Source organism: Telmatherina bonti (genome assembly GCF_933228915.1).
Source record: "Telmatherina bonti genome assembly, chromosome: 13".
NCBI classification, from domain to species: Eukaryota; Metazoa; Chordata; class Actinopteri; order Atheriniformes; family Telmatherinidae; genus Telmatherina; species Telmatherina bonti.
Window position 1 is genome coordinate 13003756 of NC_136611.1, and position 16350 is coordinate 13020105.

At 39.7% G+C, this 16350-nt stretch overlaps 1 protein-coding gene across 2 annotated transcripts; it reads right to left on the reverse strand.

Moving 5' to 3' along the window:
• Window positions 1-968: 968 nt before the first annotated feature.
• Window positions 969-12293, reverse strand: plat (plasminogen activator, tissue; the record flags this gene model as incomplete). 2 transcript variants are annotated; one of them, XM_079250746.1, is made up of 15 exons in its annotated part: window positions 12203-12293; window positions 7168-7269; window positions 6840-6882; window positions 6424-6558; window positions 5533-5643; window positions 4648-4822; window positions 3114-3205; window positions 2849-3023; window positions 2679-2764; window positions 2500-2562; window positions 2198-2402; window positions 1969-2105; window positions 1543-1683; window positions 1260-1408; window positions 969-1139 (listed from the first exon to the last, which is right to left on the reverse strand). In XM_079250746.1, the coding sequence occupies exons 2-15, from the start codon at window positions 7228-7230 to the stop codon at window positions 969-971; spliced, it is 1746 nt and encodes a 581-aa protein (XP_079106872.1). In that variant the 5' UTR covers window positions 7231-7269; window positions 12203-12293. The 2 variants fall into 2 exon arrangements, with proteins under 2 accessions (XP_079106872.1, XP_079106873.1); XM_079250747.1 differs by having other exon boundaries at window positions 7168-7272; window positions 12203-12252.
• Window positions 12294-16350: the final 4057 nt, after the last annotated feature.

The following is a 16350-nucleotide window of genomic DNA, read 5'->3' on the forward strand; positions in this document are numbered from 1 at the left end:
TCACGGAACAAAGCAAATTTAAGGAGTTCAGCTTTGCAGTCAGTTAGCACTTTATTATACAAACATTCAATAAAAAATATTAATAATGAAAAATATACAAGGAATATACATGCTGGGATCAACCCAGGTGTCTGGTGCAGAAGTGCTCTGATGCAAAGTATACTGAGTAGGTGAGATTTTACTCTTCCTCTGACTCAAATAACAGGTTTGTTAGACTGAGCGAGGATCTTCACTCTCCTGCATGTTCATCTAGCTTCATCCACTAGGAGGCAGTAGGCTCAAGGATAAAAATCTGCAACAAAATCTGAACCAGCAGATCTCATGTGGTCTGGATGCTGTCTGGACACCTTCAAACACAAATAACATCTTGAATACAGTTCATCAAACATGACATAGTCCTATGCTTAGATGTGATTTTGACCTGAAAATACAAATTTAAAAAAAGACGAAAATGCCCTTTAAAGTTGCATAAAAATACGAATGTCATTTACTGAACTGTGCAAAGTAAACCTCTCTGTTGAGGGAAGATTTTCTTGCAGTAGAAGTGCTTCTGAGCTGAAGTCGACAACCGTTATGTGCATAAAACACCAAGACAGAGCAAAGAGATGCACATTTTCTCATCTGTCTTATTAAATTGACAGTTGATGCCACTGGTTTGATGGAAGCTAAACTGAGACAACAAATGTAGTTTTAACTACAAGACAAAAATATCATCTGTTTTAGCAGATGGCACGTGAGTACTCGTTTGTTTCATCTTTATATGCTTTTACAATCATCATTAGAAAACTTTGGAGCATGGACCTGCAGCAATAACATAAAGTTATGACTAGTAAGACCCTTGTTGTGATTCTCTGTCCTGCTGACTTAAAACCTCACTTTGGGTTTAGATCCACAGAGAAACCAGCTCCGCCATTGCTGTGTTGCCCTATGTTTATATGTCATTCAACAACATTTAAGTACTTCTGACTTTAGACCGGGTTAGCTTTCATTTTGCTGCTGATCCAGTCAATGTAACGGCTGACGCGCGTGTAGACTCCAGGTTTATCCTTCTGCCCACAGCCATCACCCCAGCTGATCACACCCATCAGGGTCATTCTGCCAGAGTTGTTTCGGCAGACGAGCGGCCCGCCAGAGTCTCCCTACAGGTAAAATCCAAGAAGCTAAATTAAATACTTGTCAATCAAGAAATTTTATTTTACAAAGCAGTTTGGATAAAAAATAAATAAATTTAAAAAAAAAACAAAAGAAGCCATTCTCACCTTGCAGGCATCATCAAGGCCTCGAGTGTCCCCTGCACACAGCATGTTGGAGGTAACCGTGCGACCAGACAGTACATCTGGAACACAGCGCTCTTTCGGCCACAGGCGGACGTAACCTCTCTTGACACGCTCTGAGTACTCTGCAGAAACTGTAGAGAGTTTTAAAAGTCAGTTTCTCAAATCTATGTGTTGTCAACACTGCCATCTGCTGTCTTCTCTGCCAAAGTGTCATCACTTCAAGTCTAAAATGCAAAATTCAAAATGAGGAGCAATGTTTGCTTACATTCTGTCTCTTTTCCGTAGCCGGAGATTTCACACTCGGCCCAGTCGGGGAGCTCTAGCCCCTGTTCAGGCAGACAGACTGGAAGAACTTCTGGAGAGTTTACAGCACACATGCCAATGTCCGTCTTCAGCTTCAAAATAGCTGCAAGTGGAAAGTGACCAGAGGAAAGTTGGAGTAATGCGCAGGGATGATGTGGGTTAAAGACCGAGGAACGTTTTGAAGATTTAAAAGCCTTTGCTGCCCACTTAGACTTTCCATATGATCACTGCTTTGAGGAAAAACATGGCAGCTGAAGTCTTTTCTTCTGTTTTTATTGTTAAGATTAAACTATGATAAAAACTCTGGCTCATTAAGTTGCTCCATTCTCACTAAATGTATATGAAATATGCAAAAGAAAGTTGCACAATCATTAAAATGTCTTCTTACCGATATCATTGTCAAATATTTCATTGTCAAACTTCTCATGGATCCAGAACTTCTCAACCTGGAAAATCTGCTCACTGCTGGAGTTCTGCTTTCTAAACGTTCTCCCCAAAATCACCTGTAGTTTTTCTGGTTTATCGCTGGAAATAAAGGAGAAACGTTTTGTAAGATGCAAGACCAAGTGTGTGCTACAATGCATTTTGTATTTGTTGAATATGAAAGTAATTCATACTTGATTTCAAAGCAGTGTGCAGCAGACAGGACCCAGCAGGAGTCAATGAGGACCCCTCCACAGCGGTGAAAGTATTTCTTGTAACGAGCCTGATAAGCATTAATGGCTGCCTGCCATGGCTGATCAGCGATGTCACTCTGTTTGCCCCCAAATATGCGGAACGACGGACGACTGAGGGAGTTGTCGAAGCGCTGGCCACACGTTGCTACACAGAAGACAGGTTGTAGGATGATGGTTAGAAAAAAATATCACAGAGCAGATGTTTGGTACAGTATAATAATGGTTATTTTCATTTGTCCTACCTGTGTCGGCGTCAGTAGTGGGAGCGCGTGGGTCAAGAGTGGTGATGACAGATGGACGTCTTGCTAAAAAAATGTAAAAGTATTCTAAGTTTAAGTGCACAATAATTTATCATTTCAGCATATAAACTGTATCATTCTTCTCTGGATCATCTAGCGTCACGTAGCTATGGGAAACTCACAGCATTTAGGTATGTCACATAACTCCCAGGTCAGCACCATGTTTTTGTAGGTATGACACCATGGACCCGAATCACCATCTGGATTCCTGTTAGATAAAGCAAAAACTATGTGATCGTGATCCTTCTGCACACAAAGTTTTGGCATGAGCAGGTTGCACTGACATACTTACCTGCAGAAATTGTGATTGCTCAGACCCAGCTCTAATGCATCTGATCTCCAAGCATTGTTGAGCTTGCGCTTGACAGCAGGAGAGTCCCACGGGAGACAATGAGAGCCGCTCTTAGTGACAGATGTTGTTCCTCTGTATGACTTACCGGAGCCCAGCACACACTCCCTGTTCCTCTCTGTGGCAAAACACACATACAATCAAAACCATGTAAGCCATGCAGTCTTTCAGCTTTTGCTTTGTTGGCTTATTAGAGGGAAATCTTTACCTTCAGGACATTTGGGCAAAGAACAGAACTCCCAGACAACCTGTGTGCCTTTGTAAACGTAACACCAGGGAGCGCTATCCTTATCAGGGTTCCTTAGGAGCACAATTAGAAGTAATGAGGAAAAATACACATCTGTATGACTAAAAAAAAAAAAAAAAAAACCAATATGTATGTTTTCTATAAACTTTAACAAACAAAACTTTAGCTACTGTGGTGAATCTTGTTTACTTAACCACACTACTTTTTGTGTAGCCTGCATTGCTGTAGTTAAAGGTCTGTCAGCCCTTTAGAATTTTCTGTTTCTGTGAAACATGGTGGTAATTTCACAGTTTTGGTTGGTTTGCTACGGCTAAGCCAGGATGACTGGCCTTATTTGCTAGCACAATGATTTTTTAAATTAAACCAGCTAACTCTGAAGGCTGCCTCTGAACTGCTTCTCAAAGCATATTTTTGCCTCTTACAGAAACATTGGCATCTGGTGACTCCAGTGAAGGCCACAGTTACACACAAGTACAAAAAATGTTAAGGGGTTTGCAAGATTAGTAGTTCCACTGTGACAAAGGTGTTAAAAAACAAACACTAATCTGAATTAGATCATACAAAAAGCAGGCTGCATTCGTAGCTGTAGTCTTAATTAGATATGTCTGATATCATCTGCATACTGACATTATTGAGCGATATTCACAGTAAAATGCACATATTATATGTCATGGTTTTTGTCTATGCGTGGTTTTTCCCAGCTGTCTCTGAAGGCATCCCTCCTCAGCATTGCTGATGCCTCCACCTGTGCCACTCGCTATTTAAGCAGCAATCCCAGAACTGCTGATTGCCAGGTCGCCAGTTTCTCTGTGTGTTTCCAGCCCTGTCAAACCTATTACTTGTGCTCAGTGGTGTCTGACTCATTTTTTCCTGTCAGATTCCAGTACCTGAATGCCCCAGCATTTTTCCATATTCCCTGACCTAGTTGCTCTCCCCAGTTTTTTTTGGATCTCTGATTGTTCTTGGAATTGGATCTTAGATTCTGGATGTCCTGTTCATCTCTGCTGCAGAAACCTACAAGGAAGTGCCAGCTGCCTGCTTTTACAGGCTCCAGTCTTACATCATAAAATGTTGTACCTGATCCAAAAGTTTCTGATTTTTTACTGAGTTCCATCTTCTGAGCCTTTACAATTTTAAATCCAACTCTTCAGCTAAGTCTCCTCTAACTCAAAATGACAAAATATAAGAGATGTCACATTTAGTTTTCTAAATATTTTTGTTTGTGTGGCACAACTCGCTCCAAAAATATCAGTATCTGTTGATATCAGTATTGGGTAAAATTAGGAGTTGGACAAAGTCTGTATATCAGATATCTGTAAAAAAAAAAAAAAAAAAAGCCAATATCAAACATCCCCACTCTTAATATTTTAAGATATTCTTTTTTTTTTATTCTTTTCCTTAATCATTCACAATCAGATCCCAGAGTTCATTCAAGTGCAGCTGTAACATTACAATGACTCATCTCCTTTTCATACAATGGTACCAGTACACATACCTGCAGAAATTGTGATTGCCAAGTCCAAAGCTGCTGGCGTCTAGTTTTCTGGCTGTGAACAACTTTCCTCTCAGAGACGTGGAGTTCCAGTTCATACACTCTTCTCCTGACTGGCTGATACTCGACGTCCCACGGTAGCCTGCACCCTGCCCCACAATACACTTGTCATTGTTGTCTGTTGGAGAAACAGATAGAAAACTTGGATGTAGTCATTTGTTTTTCTATATGAGACTGATATCATCCTAATAACTGATTTAGTTCATTTATATTGACTCAGTGAAAGCCTGGTTATTAGATTTGGGGGAAAAAAAACCTTTGGAAAAATGATGAAAATGCATATTTCTTTTATAAGATATAAACTAATATCTCTTGTGTCATATTGTAGTTTTCCAATTAGTTGTGTCAAGCAGTGACATAAACTATGGTCACATTAACTCACAACCCTTTTGCTAGAAATCACTTGGCCGTGACGCTTGAGCTTGAGCTAATTATCCAAGGGTGGGGTGTCTAAAAAAAACCACATAAACAAAAACATTCATATCCCACAATGTTTTCCATCGTTTATGATTCTTTTCGTCGTCTCTCCAAAACCACAGGTCCATGACAGCGACTGCGGAGTCACACAGTCAGACTGTGACCTTATCAAGTGCCACTAACAAGTTTTAATCAGTGTTTATCACAAGCCACAAGTTTACGGATGTGGCAGAACGCACAGCTGCTTAATATCAGGGGAAAATGCAAAAATGAGACAAAGTATAACTGCAAAGTTGTACCTCTTGCAGAATAAGAAGATAAAATAAGATTGACTATTTCTAACAAATTAGGCCAGTGATTTATTGATCATTTGTTTGTCTTTCCTGTTGTCTATTATATGGCTTTACTCACTGATCTCACACTGGGGCCCGCTGAAGCCCTTGGGACACTGGCAAATGTAGTCTGACGTGTACACGGCTTCCTTACAGGTTCCTCCGTTGTAGCAATGAGACACGTAGCAGTCTGGAAAAGGCAGACAGAGAGCCGTTTAGTCAGTCACACATCATCCACTTATTTGGACCAGAAGCATTTTGAACAGAATATCACAATATGACGCATTGGTCATGACAAGTTATGGTTTGAAATGTGGATTTGAGGAACCCAAACGTTTATGTGTGTGTGGTTCACAATGTCAAACATCGTCGTAACAGTTAAGTTATGTTGGTCATCTTTTCAGATACGATACTAAAGTTTTCCTCCTGGAGCAGAACTGGGTTAAATGTATTCACTAGTCCAGATTTTCATTTGTTATAGCAACATTTCCTAAAGTCTGGTGCTCAAAATACCAGCGACCAACCCCCCACCCCCTTTCACTCCAAACTGTATGAGTTCACAGCAGCTTAGCAGGCAGAAAATGTGGTTACAATTTGTCTGAAGGAGGGGAAATTATCCTTCACAGGGTTCGTCAGTTGGGGTGAAATTGCGCACGTGGGCTGGTCTGGCTGGAGTATTTCAAATAATCTCAGACTAAATTATAACCCCTCAAAAAGAAGCGAAGCCCATCAGCTCTTCGTTTGGATGCTCTGAAATAACAACGATCTGGCCACATGACCGAAGCAAGCCAACAAAAAAATAATCATCTGAGGTCGGAACATGAAATTAGAGGTGAGGACAGAGAGGTGAGAGAGGACAGGCCGGCAGACTGACACACAAACTGTCAGGAACACAATGAAAAGAGAGAGAAAAGGAAGCGGGTCAGATGAGCTACTTGTGTTGGTGTTTATGGATCTACGTCACACTCACTGATGACGGGCACAACATGACAAAACTCTCGTCCTTTCAGCGCACAACGGCAATACTCCACACGCTGTCCCTTCCATCGCAGCCACGTGTCCCCCACACTACGCACTGCTGACGTCTCACTATCAACACAAAGTACTGAAACACACACATGTAAACACAAACAATGAGTGAACAGGCGAATCAAACAAGACGACACGCAGAAAACAAAACACAACAGGCAAATGCAAACAGAAACTAAGAGGAGCACAAACACAAGACTGACTGCAGAGATTTAGAAGATGAGGATGATTATGATGATGATGGTGTTGTTAGGAAACATGCATGCAGAAGCTCACAGGAGGTGTCAAATGAAGGTGAAGACTTCTTGACATGAAGAATCAAAAGCGTCCGTCTAGATGGCTGCCTGTCAGGCTCACCTCTGTAAAAGCGAGTCCCTCGCTTAGTGCGGAGCAGTTCCACCTGCAACACAAAGCGCCAGTTCAGCAAAAGAGACCATGCCTGCAGCTGGTACGGCACACAGGCAGGCTTCACATACAGGTCGCTGGCTCCATCATTTAAGTTTAAAGTATGCTGCTTATAATATCTATGAGCTTATGGGCAATACTGCTTCAACAATAAACTACAGAATCAACTTCACAAATGCAGATTAAGTAAAAAGACAAAATATTTTAAACAGTTTGGTAATCACCCAAAGGAAACAGCTTTCATTGCAGATTTGTAGAAGGATGAAGCCTCAATACTTACACTGTCCACTAGACTGCAGCAGAGAGCCGAAAGCAGAAGTAAAAGTTCAAGTGAACTTGTCATGACTCTTCCAGTTGGCGTTCAAGTCAAATGGCTGTCAGTCTGCTGGAGGCAGGATAGAAACACATGTTAGAGGTAATTGACAGTAGATCAGAGGTATAGTAATATACAAGTTGCAGCATATCCAACTCTAACGCTTCCATGTAATGTAACATATATACTGACCGAACACACCCAGTATGAATGAAAACATTGCAGCTCTGCAAAAATCTGCAAAAACTCTATCAGGCGTTTGCATAAATTTCAATCATATTTGAGAAGGTGACTCAGCCAAACAGGGAGTAGCCCATGTATGTGTGTAAATCTTTAGTCATACTGTAGATATGTCATCAATCCTGAACAATTGCAGGAAACTATCGAAATTGGTCACCTTTCCCTGCTGAGGTTCACAGTGTTTTAGTTTAACTTCCTTCCTTCATCCCAACAGTGTAACTGCTGTAAAAGGACAACATTATGGAGGAAAGACTGGGAACAGTGGGGTTCTTGTGGGAACCCAGAGGCCACTGATATTTTCATGAAGTTGAGCTGAATGTTTGACTCCGACAGGATGTTTTATTAGTGTCTGAGGGATCATTTGAGCAAAGTTGTCTGCCTATCTCTAATTAATTTCCTTCATCTGTTTACTTTCCTGCAATGAGCTCAGCTTCCTCTTTATTTACATTCAGATCTCAGCCTATCCATGTCTTTTCCACAGAAAATAAACAGGAACTAGGTTATCTTCTGTAAATTTCACTAAATACGCAGTAATCACTGCATCAGACCATCTGAAAAGCCCTGGAGGAATGAAAGGGTGGGATGTATAGAAAAAACTTTCTATCATGGCAAAATTCCTGCTCTGAACAAAGCATGTAAGAATAAAGTGGGGAGGGATTTGAAAGGAAAGTAGGACAAAGCAAAAGATAACTTCTTTGCTCCTGTAAATTCTTTGAAAATGAATTTTACTTTCAGGTCGACTGAATATTTTTGATGCAGGAAAAAGCAAAGGAGCGTCGGTTCCTCCTCTAACAAGAGAACATGAGTTATAAAAGAAGGGGAGGATGAGTAGAGGACAAAAGAGAAAGAAAAATAGACGAGCCACACACAGTTTGAGATAGGAAGCAAAGAATCATTGCAAATAAAGAACTTCTGACTTATTACAGAGACAACAAAGGGAAACTTCTCTGTAACTAAAGCACAAGGGAATAACCATGTAATGCATGCCAGTTTTCTATTCTCCTCTATTACCGGGGTCTACACTGGCTCACTTTCTGTGGTTGACTGAGCAGATCACACACACCATTGTCTTCACATATCACTGAAATGAAAAAAAAAAAAAAAAAAAAAAAAAAGTAGGCTATGCTGGCAGCTATGCACACATGCCCATACAAAGTGCTCAGGAACGTGGAGCTAATCAACACATTCACATAGATTTACTCTTAACTCATTTTTCATCCAAACTAAACTCACCATATCGAGAGGACATCCCTTCAAACCAGTCCTTGCCCCAGATAAATAAAAACCCAGTTGTCCAGTGCTTTTTACCCTCCCAGTGGAGCCTCACTGGCAGAGTGACAACAAACTAGTTTCCTTTTTGTTTCCTTTGTGCAGCTGTTCAGCTCTGTTCAGTCACCCCTCTCACCAACACTGTCAGCTAAAAACATGTGTTTCCTGAGAAATACCCTCGGTGCAGGCCCCAAGCATTTCGGAAATGTGTACGCATATCAATACATGCACACACAAAAGCACATGCCAGCATGCACACATCAGATGCAAACACATGTGTAACCCACCCTTTAAAGTCTATCTGGCTTGCAGGGACCCAGTTTGGGTATCATCATTACAGTCCTCTGGAACTGGATCGAGTTTTAACTATTTTTGAAGGTCATTTTACTGTCATTAATGTAAACCAGAAGATAAAGGCTGTAACTGAAGAACAAAAACTCCAAACTTCTGCATTATATGACCTGGAAGTCTTTGGAAAAAATGATTTTGTGCACATTGTGAGCTTTGGTTTGGGTTTTTTTTTTTTTGGTTTTTTTTTTGGAACTGGGAGCATCTTGAAAGCATGAGCTTACAATAACATCCTAAAATTGTATCAGTTTTCAAGACTGCACAGAGGTGAAGGACCTCAACAAGGTATGCATGCAAATGTCGGTGATGAACTTCAAGAAGAGTCCAACAAAAAGGCTCATTTTACTCATAAAGATTAGGCTGATAGCCAAACAAACAAAATGAAAAAATCAGTTCACAAACAAGTCCCACTCAGAAAATTAGCAGCATTGACAGGGTTAAGGAATTTGTCTGTTACACCCAGTTTGTTAACAGCTGAAACATGTTGAACCATGTATGTTGCCTGGGGAGAGTGTGATTCCCCTTGTTAGAAGGTCATGTTTGAATTAAAAAAGAAAACATCTTTTGAGCGGTAAAACCCCAACAGTGAGTCATAATAGTGGGTTTCAGATGCAACAGATGGGAAGACAGATGCACACAAACACATTCAAACACAGAAGAAAAGTCCTAAAACTTGTGTCATTTCTGTGCATTTTAAGGATCTGATCTTCGGCATTGCCTACAATCTTTAACGTCGTAGCAAAGAGTTTAACATGGATGTGTAATAACGATGATGTGTTGAGCCTCTATACAGTGGATGTGAGACATTCTTGTCTTCATGTGACAAAACCAAAATGCCAAAGTGCTATTATTTTAGTGGCGCAGGAGCATAGCTGCACCTGGCTGCAAACTTACAATTATAGTTGGCAGTAAACTTTAAGGCATATCTGAGGCTCCTGTCCTTGCAAAGTCAGAGTTGACTATTATAGAGGGTGTATTTTGCTCATGACCTTTCATTTGTAACTTAATTTATATTTTTTATTATTCAAAAATAAATGTTACTTTACTCATATTGGTTGTTACATTTCTTCTTATCGTCATTCTAAAACACTAGAGTTTAGTTTTTATCTCTGTATTTGTGAGCTGATCACATTGTGAATACCTGTGAGGACTCTTACAGACATTTACATGCAGAAAACATGATTTGGTAACCAATACAAAAAATAAACCACTTTTAGGGAATGTCTAGGATATAGGGAGGTCTGAATCCCTTAAGGTTGTTCAAGCTATAAGACAAGCCTCTGCAAATATGCTATGTAGGGCAGATGACAAATAACAAAATATACATTTTGAAAAATAAAGAAATACCTGGACTGTCAAGAAGCCCATTCAAATGGTTCAAAGAGAGTGTATTTTGTGTGAGAGAGTAACAAACTTTGTCATTGCCTTAGAGTTCTGTAACTTTGTAGACCTAATACGTCCAAAAGGAGCTTTAGAACTCACAATATATTAAAGAGAGGAGGTAAATATGTATACAGTGCTTTCTGATAATGCACTATGATACATGATGTCATGCTGGTAAGGAAAGCTACTAAGAAGGTATTATGCATTCTTTCCTTTGAAAACCCAGCTGTGATCTGGTTTCTGTAAAGTCCCACAGAACAGAGAGCTGCTTTGTTACCTTCCCATCTCTCACTCTGTGTGCAATGTGATATTGTGAACTCCTTATCAGAAAGAAACACAAACTTACAAATCTAAAACAGGCAGCTAAAAAGAGCAGGTATAAAGAAGCAAGAGGCAAGAAGAGAAAAGATGGAGAAATCAGACAGTAATGACAGTAAGGCATGAAAATGTAGAGAAAGAGAGAAGCAATAAAAACCCAGAGGTCAGCAGAATGAGAATGACTAGTCCTGAGTCATCCTGGCTTCCAGGACTGAAGAGACAGATGCAGGGAATGAGGTGATTTATAGACAGCATCAAAGCCACTAATGAAGTTGAAATTCAAATATGAAGTCAGAGAAGAAGAATGAAAGATGTGAAAGAGGAGTTTTGTTCAGCAAGAGTGGGGCAGCATGGCAAGAAGATGACAAGGGAGTCGACACTGTCTCCGCGTTCCCACAGTCTGATTCTGCTCTGTTGTCCTTTAACGTAAAGCTTTAAGACCCAACCCGCTGATCCTGTGAGTCAGAAACATCCGTATGAAGCACAAACCCAGCTGACCAAATGTCCAGGAATGCAGATTAGGGATACAAGGGACTGTAAGGGATACAAGTTGCTTTCTTGCAACATGCATTGGTATAAGTGTTAATGCATCTCAGTGCTTGACAGAAGCAAGTGATGAAAAAGATCTAAGATCATCATCTTATGTGCAATTCCATCTCATTAACCTGATATGAGTCTGCATGTCAGGGATTCTGTTTGCAGCCTGGCTAAAAGTGAAACCCAAATATACACAGTGGTACACCACCTACAGTAATTTTTGTATTTAATTAGGCTAAATTGTTTCATATTTATTTACACAAACTAAATAACTTTCCAAGAAAGGAATATAAAAAAAATCTTCAGCTGTGTATGAATTTTACTCCAGCAGATTTAGCAGGTGAGGCACATCCAAAAAAAAATGCTTAAGTCAGAGTGAGAGATGCCAAATGAATGAGCAAGCACAAGGTAATTCACTCTTTCAACAGTTTCTCCACCTCACACAGTTTACACACAGCATGGCTGGAAGATGACGGGAAAACTGCTATAACAATCCAAAATGTGAATGCAAAGTTAGGCTTTCAGTGAAATCGTAGATTACCTTTTGCACTGGCTTGTTAGTTAATTAAGCTTAAGTTGGTTTTAGTCATTTTTTCTCTTCATATTTAGCTTCAAAACATACACACAGATACAACTCTATTAAACTACTGAGTTATTCTGTTAAAACATTTTTCTTCACTTTTATAAAAACTAATATATATTATTTATTTATTTATTTATTTATTTTTATTTTTTTTTAAACACCTATCTGATTACATCTAACCCATCATTCATGCAAACATAAGGAGCAGAGGCTGTCTTTAAATGGCCTAATGTTATTACAGTGTAATAATAAGACGGACAGCAGTTTGGAGACAGGAAACGTGGATCTTGCGTCCGATCAGAAAGAAGAAGCAAACGCTCTTACCAAACACCGCGACTTCTTTACGAAATCTATGCAGAAGCAGTGATGCTCTCAGCGTCCCTGGGTCTTCCTGCTCAGGCTGAGCTCTCCCAGCTTTTATCACTCGGCTCTGCGGTCCCGCCGGAGCCTGCGGGGGGAGGTGCTGATGTTGTGACATCAGCGCGTGGGAGCGTGGCTTACCGGGGCCCATTGGGGCCGCATGATGATGCGTTGAGGGGCGGAGCTTTCTCAGACTGGGGTAAACGTGGGGTAAGAAGCCCACTTCACTTGAAATACTTGAATTCTGATTAATTGTATTATTAAATATATTGCCGTCATTTTACCCCCAGAGCCCATCTCTTTTACGCCTGCAAACACATTCCAGACCAATAAGATTATGTTTAGCCTGCTGATAACCCTGGAATAAAGAAAAATCTATAAATAAAAAATATCAAGGGCTTAATTCAATTCATTTCAATTCAACTTTATTTATATAGTGTCAAATCACGGCAATGCTATCTCAAGACGCTTTACAGACAAGAAAAAAAAACATACTGAAAGTCAATTCATATTAGCCTATATAAGGATTGAGTTGGAAGCTCCAACTCAATCTCCCATCCTGAGCAAGCACACTGGCGACAGTGGGAAGGAAAAAACTCCCTTTTAACAGGAAGGGAACCTCCGACAGAACCCGGCTCAAGGACAGGCAGCCATCTGCCTCCGCTGTGTGGGGGGAAGAGGACAGAAAGACAACAGACAACAGGAACTGCTAACGACTTAGAAGCAGAATTGGTGGCATAGGTGTTGAGGTGTATTGCAGTTTCACAGGTGGGTGGGAGATAAGGGGAGGCAGTGTCAGTGCAGAACCACAGAGACAAGAGGCTTTAGTACAGTGACTGAAGAATGAGACGTGCTCTCAAAATGATGATGAAGCGATGTCTCCTTGTTATTTAGAAATTAACTATAATATGTCATAATAGGTTTAAGGGCATTCCATCCTTTCTTATAAACAAACAAGAAGGTTTTGTATTGTATCATTGTGTAGAAAGGCCCAAACGGGGACAAGAGTTGAGAATTAGCTTTGGCTAAAAACTCTATTTGGATGGCACCAGCTGCAAATGTGTGTGAGTATGTACGAATGTAATGTCCCTGTCAAATAATGCTGATAAATAAAAATAAATAAAATGTAAAATATGATCTGTGACAACCTTTTTAACGCATGACCTCAACTAACTTTTAGCACTGATAGGAACGTTTTGTGACCAAGTAAAAACACGGTTTTTCTTTTAACTACATTGAAAATGACTTTACATTTCAGTGCTGCAGCTGTTTACCTATTTTTGTACATTTTGTGGCGATATAGAATTATTTAATTATAAATTATTATATTTACATCTAATCATGTTTCATTTCTTTTTTTCTTCAGTGCAGAACACATCAGCTCAGGAATGTGTTAGATACAATGTTTGTAGTCAAATCAAGTAAACATTGAAGAATATTATCACGAGAAAGGAAGCAAATCATTGGCTGCATTTGGTTTAACTTGGTGCAAAAATTTTGTCTTTTATTTAGTCGGATTTAAACAAACTTGTGGTAAAAGCCTTCAGTTTTACTTTTTGGTCTAATAAACTCTAGCAGTCTGTGATGAGCTGAGGTTACAGTTTCTGCATGGTTATCCAGCTGATGGCTCCAGGACTTATTTGCTCAAACCACAGTCCCCCTTATTAAACCTATCCCTTCTTCAGGAAACATCTCACTCAAGAATAGCGCCATCTTTCCTTAGTGGCAGTAAATTTAAAGTCATTAATGTTTATTGTATGTGAAGGCTCTTAAACCTGTGTTTGTATAACTTTGGGATGTAATGACAGCAAGGCGTCAGTCCAATTCTGCTTCATCACTTTTTGTTATTTTTTTCAGGTCACTAAAGCTTTTCATTAGGGTGATTTATGTCGTTTGAATGAATATGATCTCCTACCACTGTTACACTGATGACACTCAGCTTTTCCTCTCCTTCCTTCTGGATGACACAACCATCTCAATGAGAATATCAGCTTGTCTTGCTGATATCTCTGCATGAATCAAGGCTTGCCACTTTCAGCTCAATCTCTCCAAGACAGAGCTCATCGTCTGTCCAGCCAAGCCTTCCTTACCTCCGCAATTAAGTGTGAATACTCTATCACTTGTTCCTATGTCTGCTGCCCAGAATCTTGGGGTCATGGTGGAAGACCAGTTGACCTTTAAGGACCATGTTGCCTCAGTTGCCTGTACTAGCCGATTTGCTCTCTACAACATCAAGAGAATCAGATCGTGCCTGACAGAACACATGACTCAGCTTTTGGTTCAGGCTCTGGTCATTTCATGCATGGATTGCTGCAGTTCCCTTTCGGCAGGTCTGGCTGCATGCTCTGTTAAACCTCTGCATATGATCCAGAATGCGCATCTAGTTTTCAACCTACCCAAAAGGGCTCATGTCCCTCCACTGCTAATCACACTTCATCGGCTTTCGGTTGCAGCACGCATCAAATTTAAAGCTTTGCTTCTGGCTTACAAAACAAGAACTCCTGTCTACCTTCACTCCTTAATCCAGACCTACACTCCCTCTCGACAGGAACTCAGATTAAACACATGCATAAAGGAGCCAAATGTTTGAGGATGTTGAAGCATCCGTTATCACAAATATCCATCTTGTGTTATTTTAGCAAAGATTAGACTTTATATAAGAAATGTTTGTTAACAGCGTGATAGCAACACTCATTAAATGAGTTGTTTTGAAGACTCGAGTTACTGTTGAGCTGACTTTGTTTGGTTGTTTTTTTTAATTTTGTTTTATTCAAGTTACTGTGAAGCTGGAGAGTGATAACCTACCTGTGACCTGATTAACTATGATTTTTTTTAAATGACCACCAGCACACTAATCAGGTGGAGTGGATCTAAACGGCATGAAATAAAGATGTAGTTTCTTATCTGCTTGAAACATAACTGAAGTAATATCTGTGTATTGTTACTGAAATCACATACACATCACACAAATATTTCCCTAAAGTTTTCAACGTAACAGGCTATGTGCTTCACATAATTTGAATCTAAATATTTTATGACAGAATCAGACAAGCATTTAAATTCATGCACATTGAATGTGTGCAAAGGATGTGTTTTGGGGAAAGTGGGGACACAGAATCATCCTTAAATCTTATTGAACAAGGGCCCAAGTTTTTGAAGGATTCCTGCCATTAGAAAAGTCCTTTAGAGAGTTTTGATGACGTGACATCCTGCAACACCAGTCTTTAAAATTTGGTTTCTGACTTCTTGATCTTTGTTAAGATGCATTTAGCAACACCATCAACAAAACTTTGGTGCTTTGCTTAGTAACAGCTGCTGAAACTGATGACAGATTCAGAATTTTCTGAGTCATGGAAGATAAACACTCATGTAATAATAGGTAGTTTAAGACATTTGATCCATCTTTACAACTTCTGTTTACATGAGTAAAAGAACAGAGCTAAATAATACAGCAAAGGTCACCCATTATCCACTCCATTTATGCTTCTTGAGGTACTCTGTCTTGAGCACTAACTCTACCAGAAAGGACTGGAAGGCAGCATCTTATATTGTTTACGTGAACTGGAAAAAACAACAACATTTCTAAGGCTGATTCCGCCCTGAAAATGGTCCCACACACACTCTAACGTCAGAGAAACATCTGTTATGTTTCTTTATCGGTTTGTTGCATTAGGCAGTGTTCAAATAGTTGTATTCCTTCCCAAGAGTTGCAGGTGATGAAACAGAAAACATCATTTATGTTTGCTGGAAAGTCTGAATTACATCTTCGCCAAAAACAACATCACAGTGATGCAGAAAAATAAGATGCATCACGTACTGAAATTAATCTCCTTTTTCTTGTATCAGTAAAACATTTGATACAAGTTTTTTGCCCTCTCAGAAATGACTGCATTCAGTTTGAATCAGTATATCTGACTATATAATCATGAGATCCTAGAAAATCTAAATCTTGATCTGTGACTAGAATAATGTGCGTTGCCAAATAGTAAGGCACATTAAGAGGGGAAGAGAAATATTTAGTGAAACTGTATCTCCAAGATGAAAACATCTTGTCATCCAGTATATGTTTTATGTCTGTTCCTATAAGCCTGTGGCAGCAACAACAGCATACA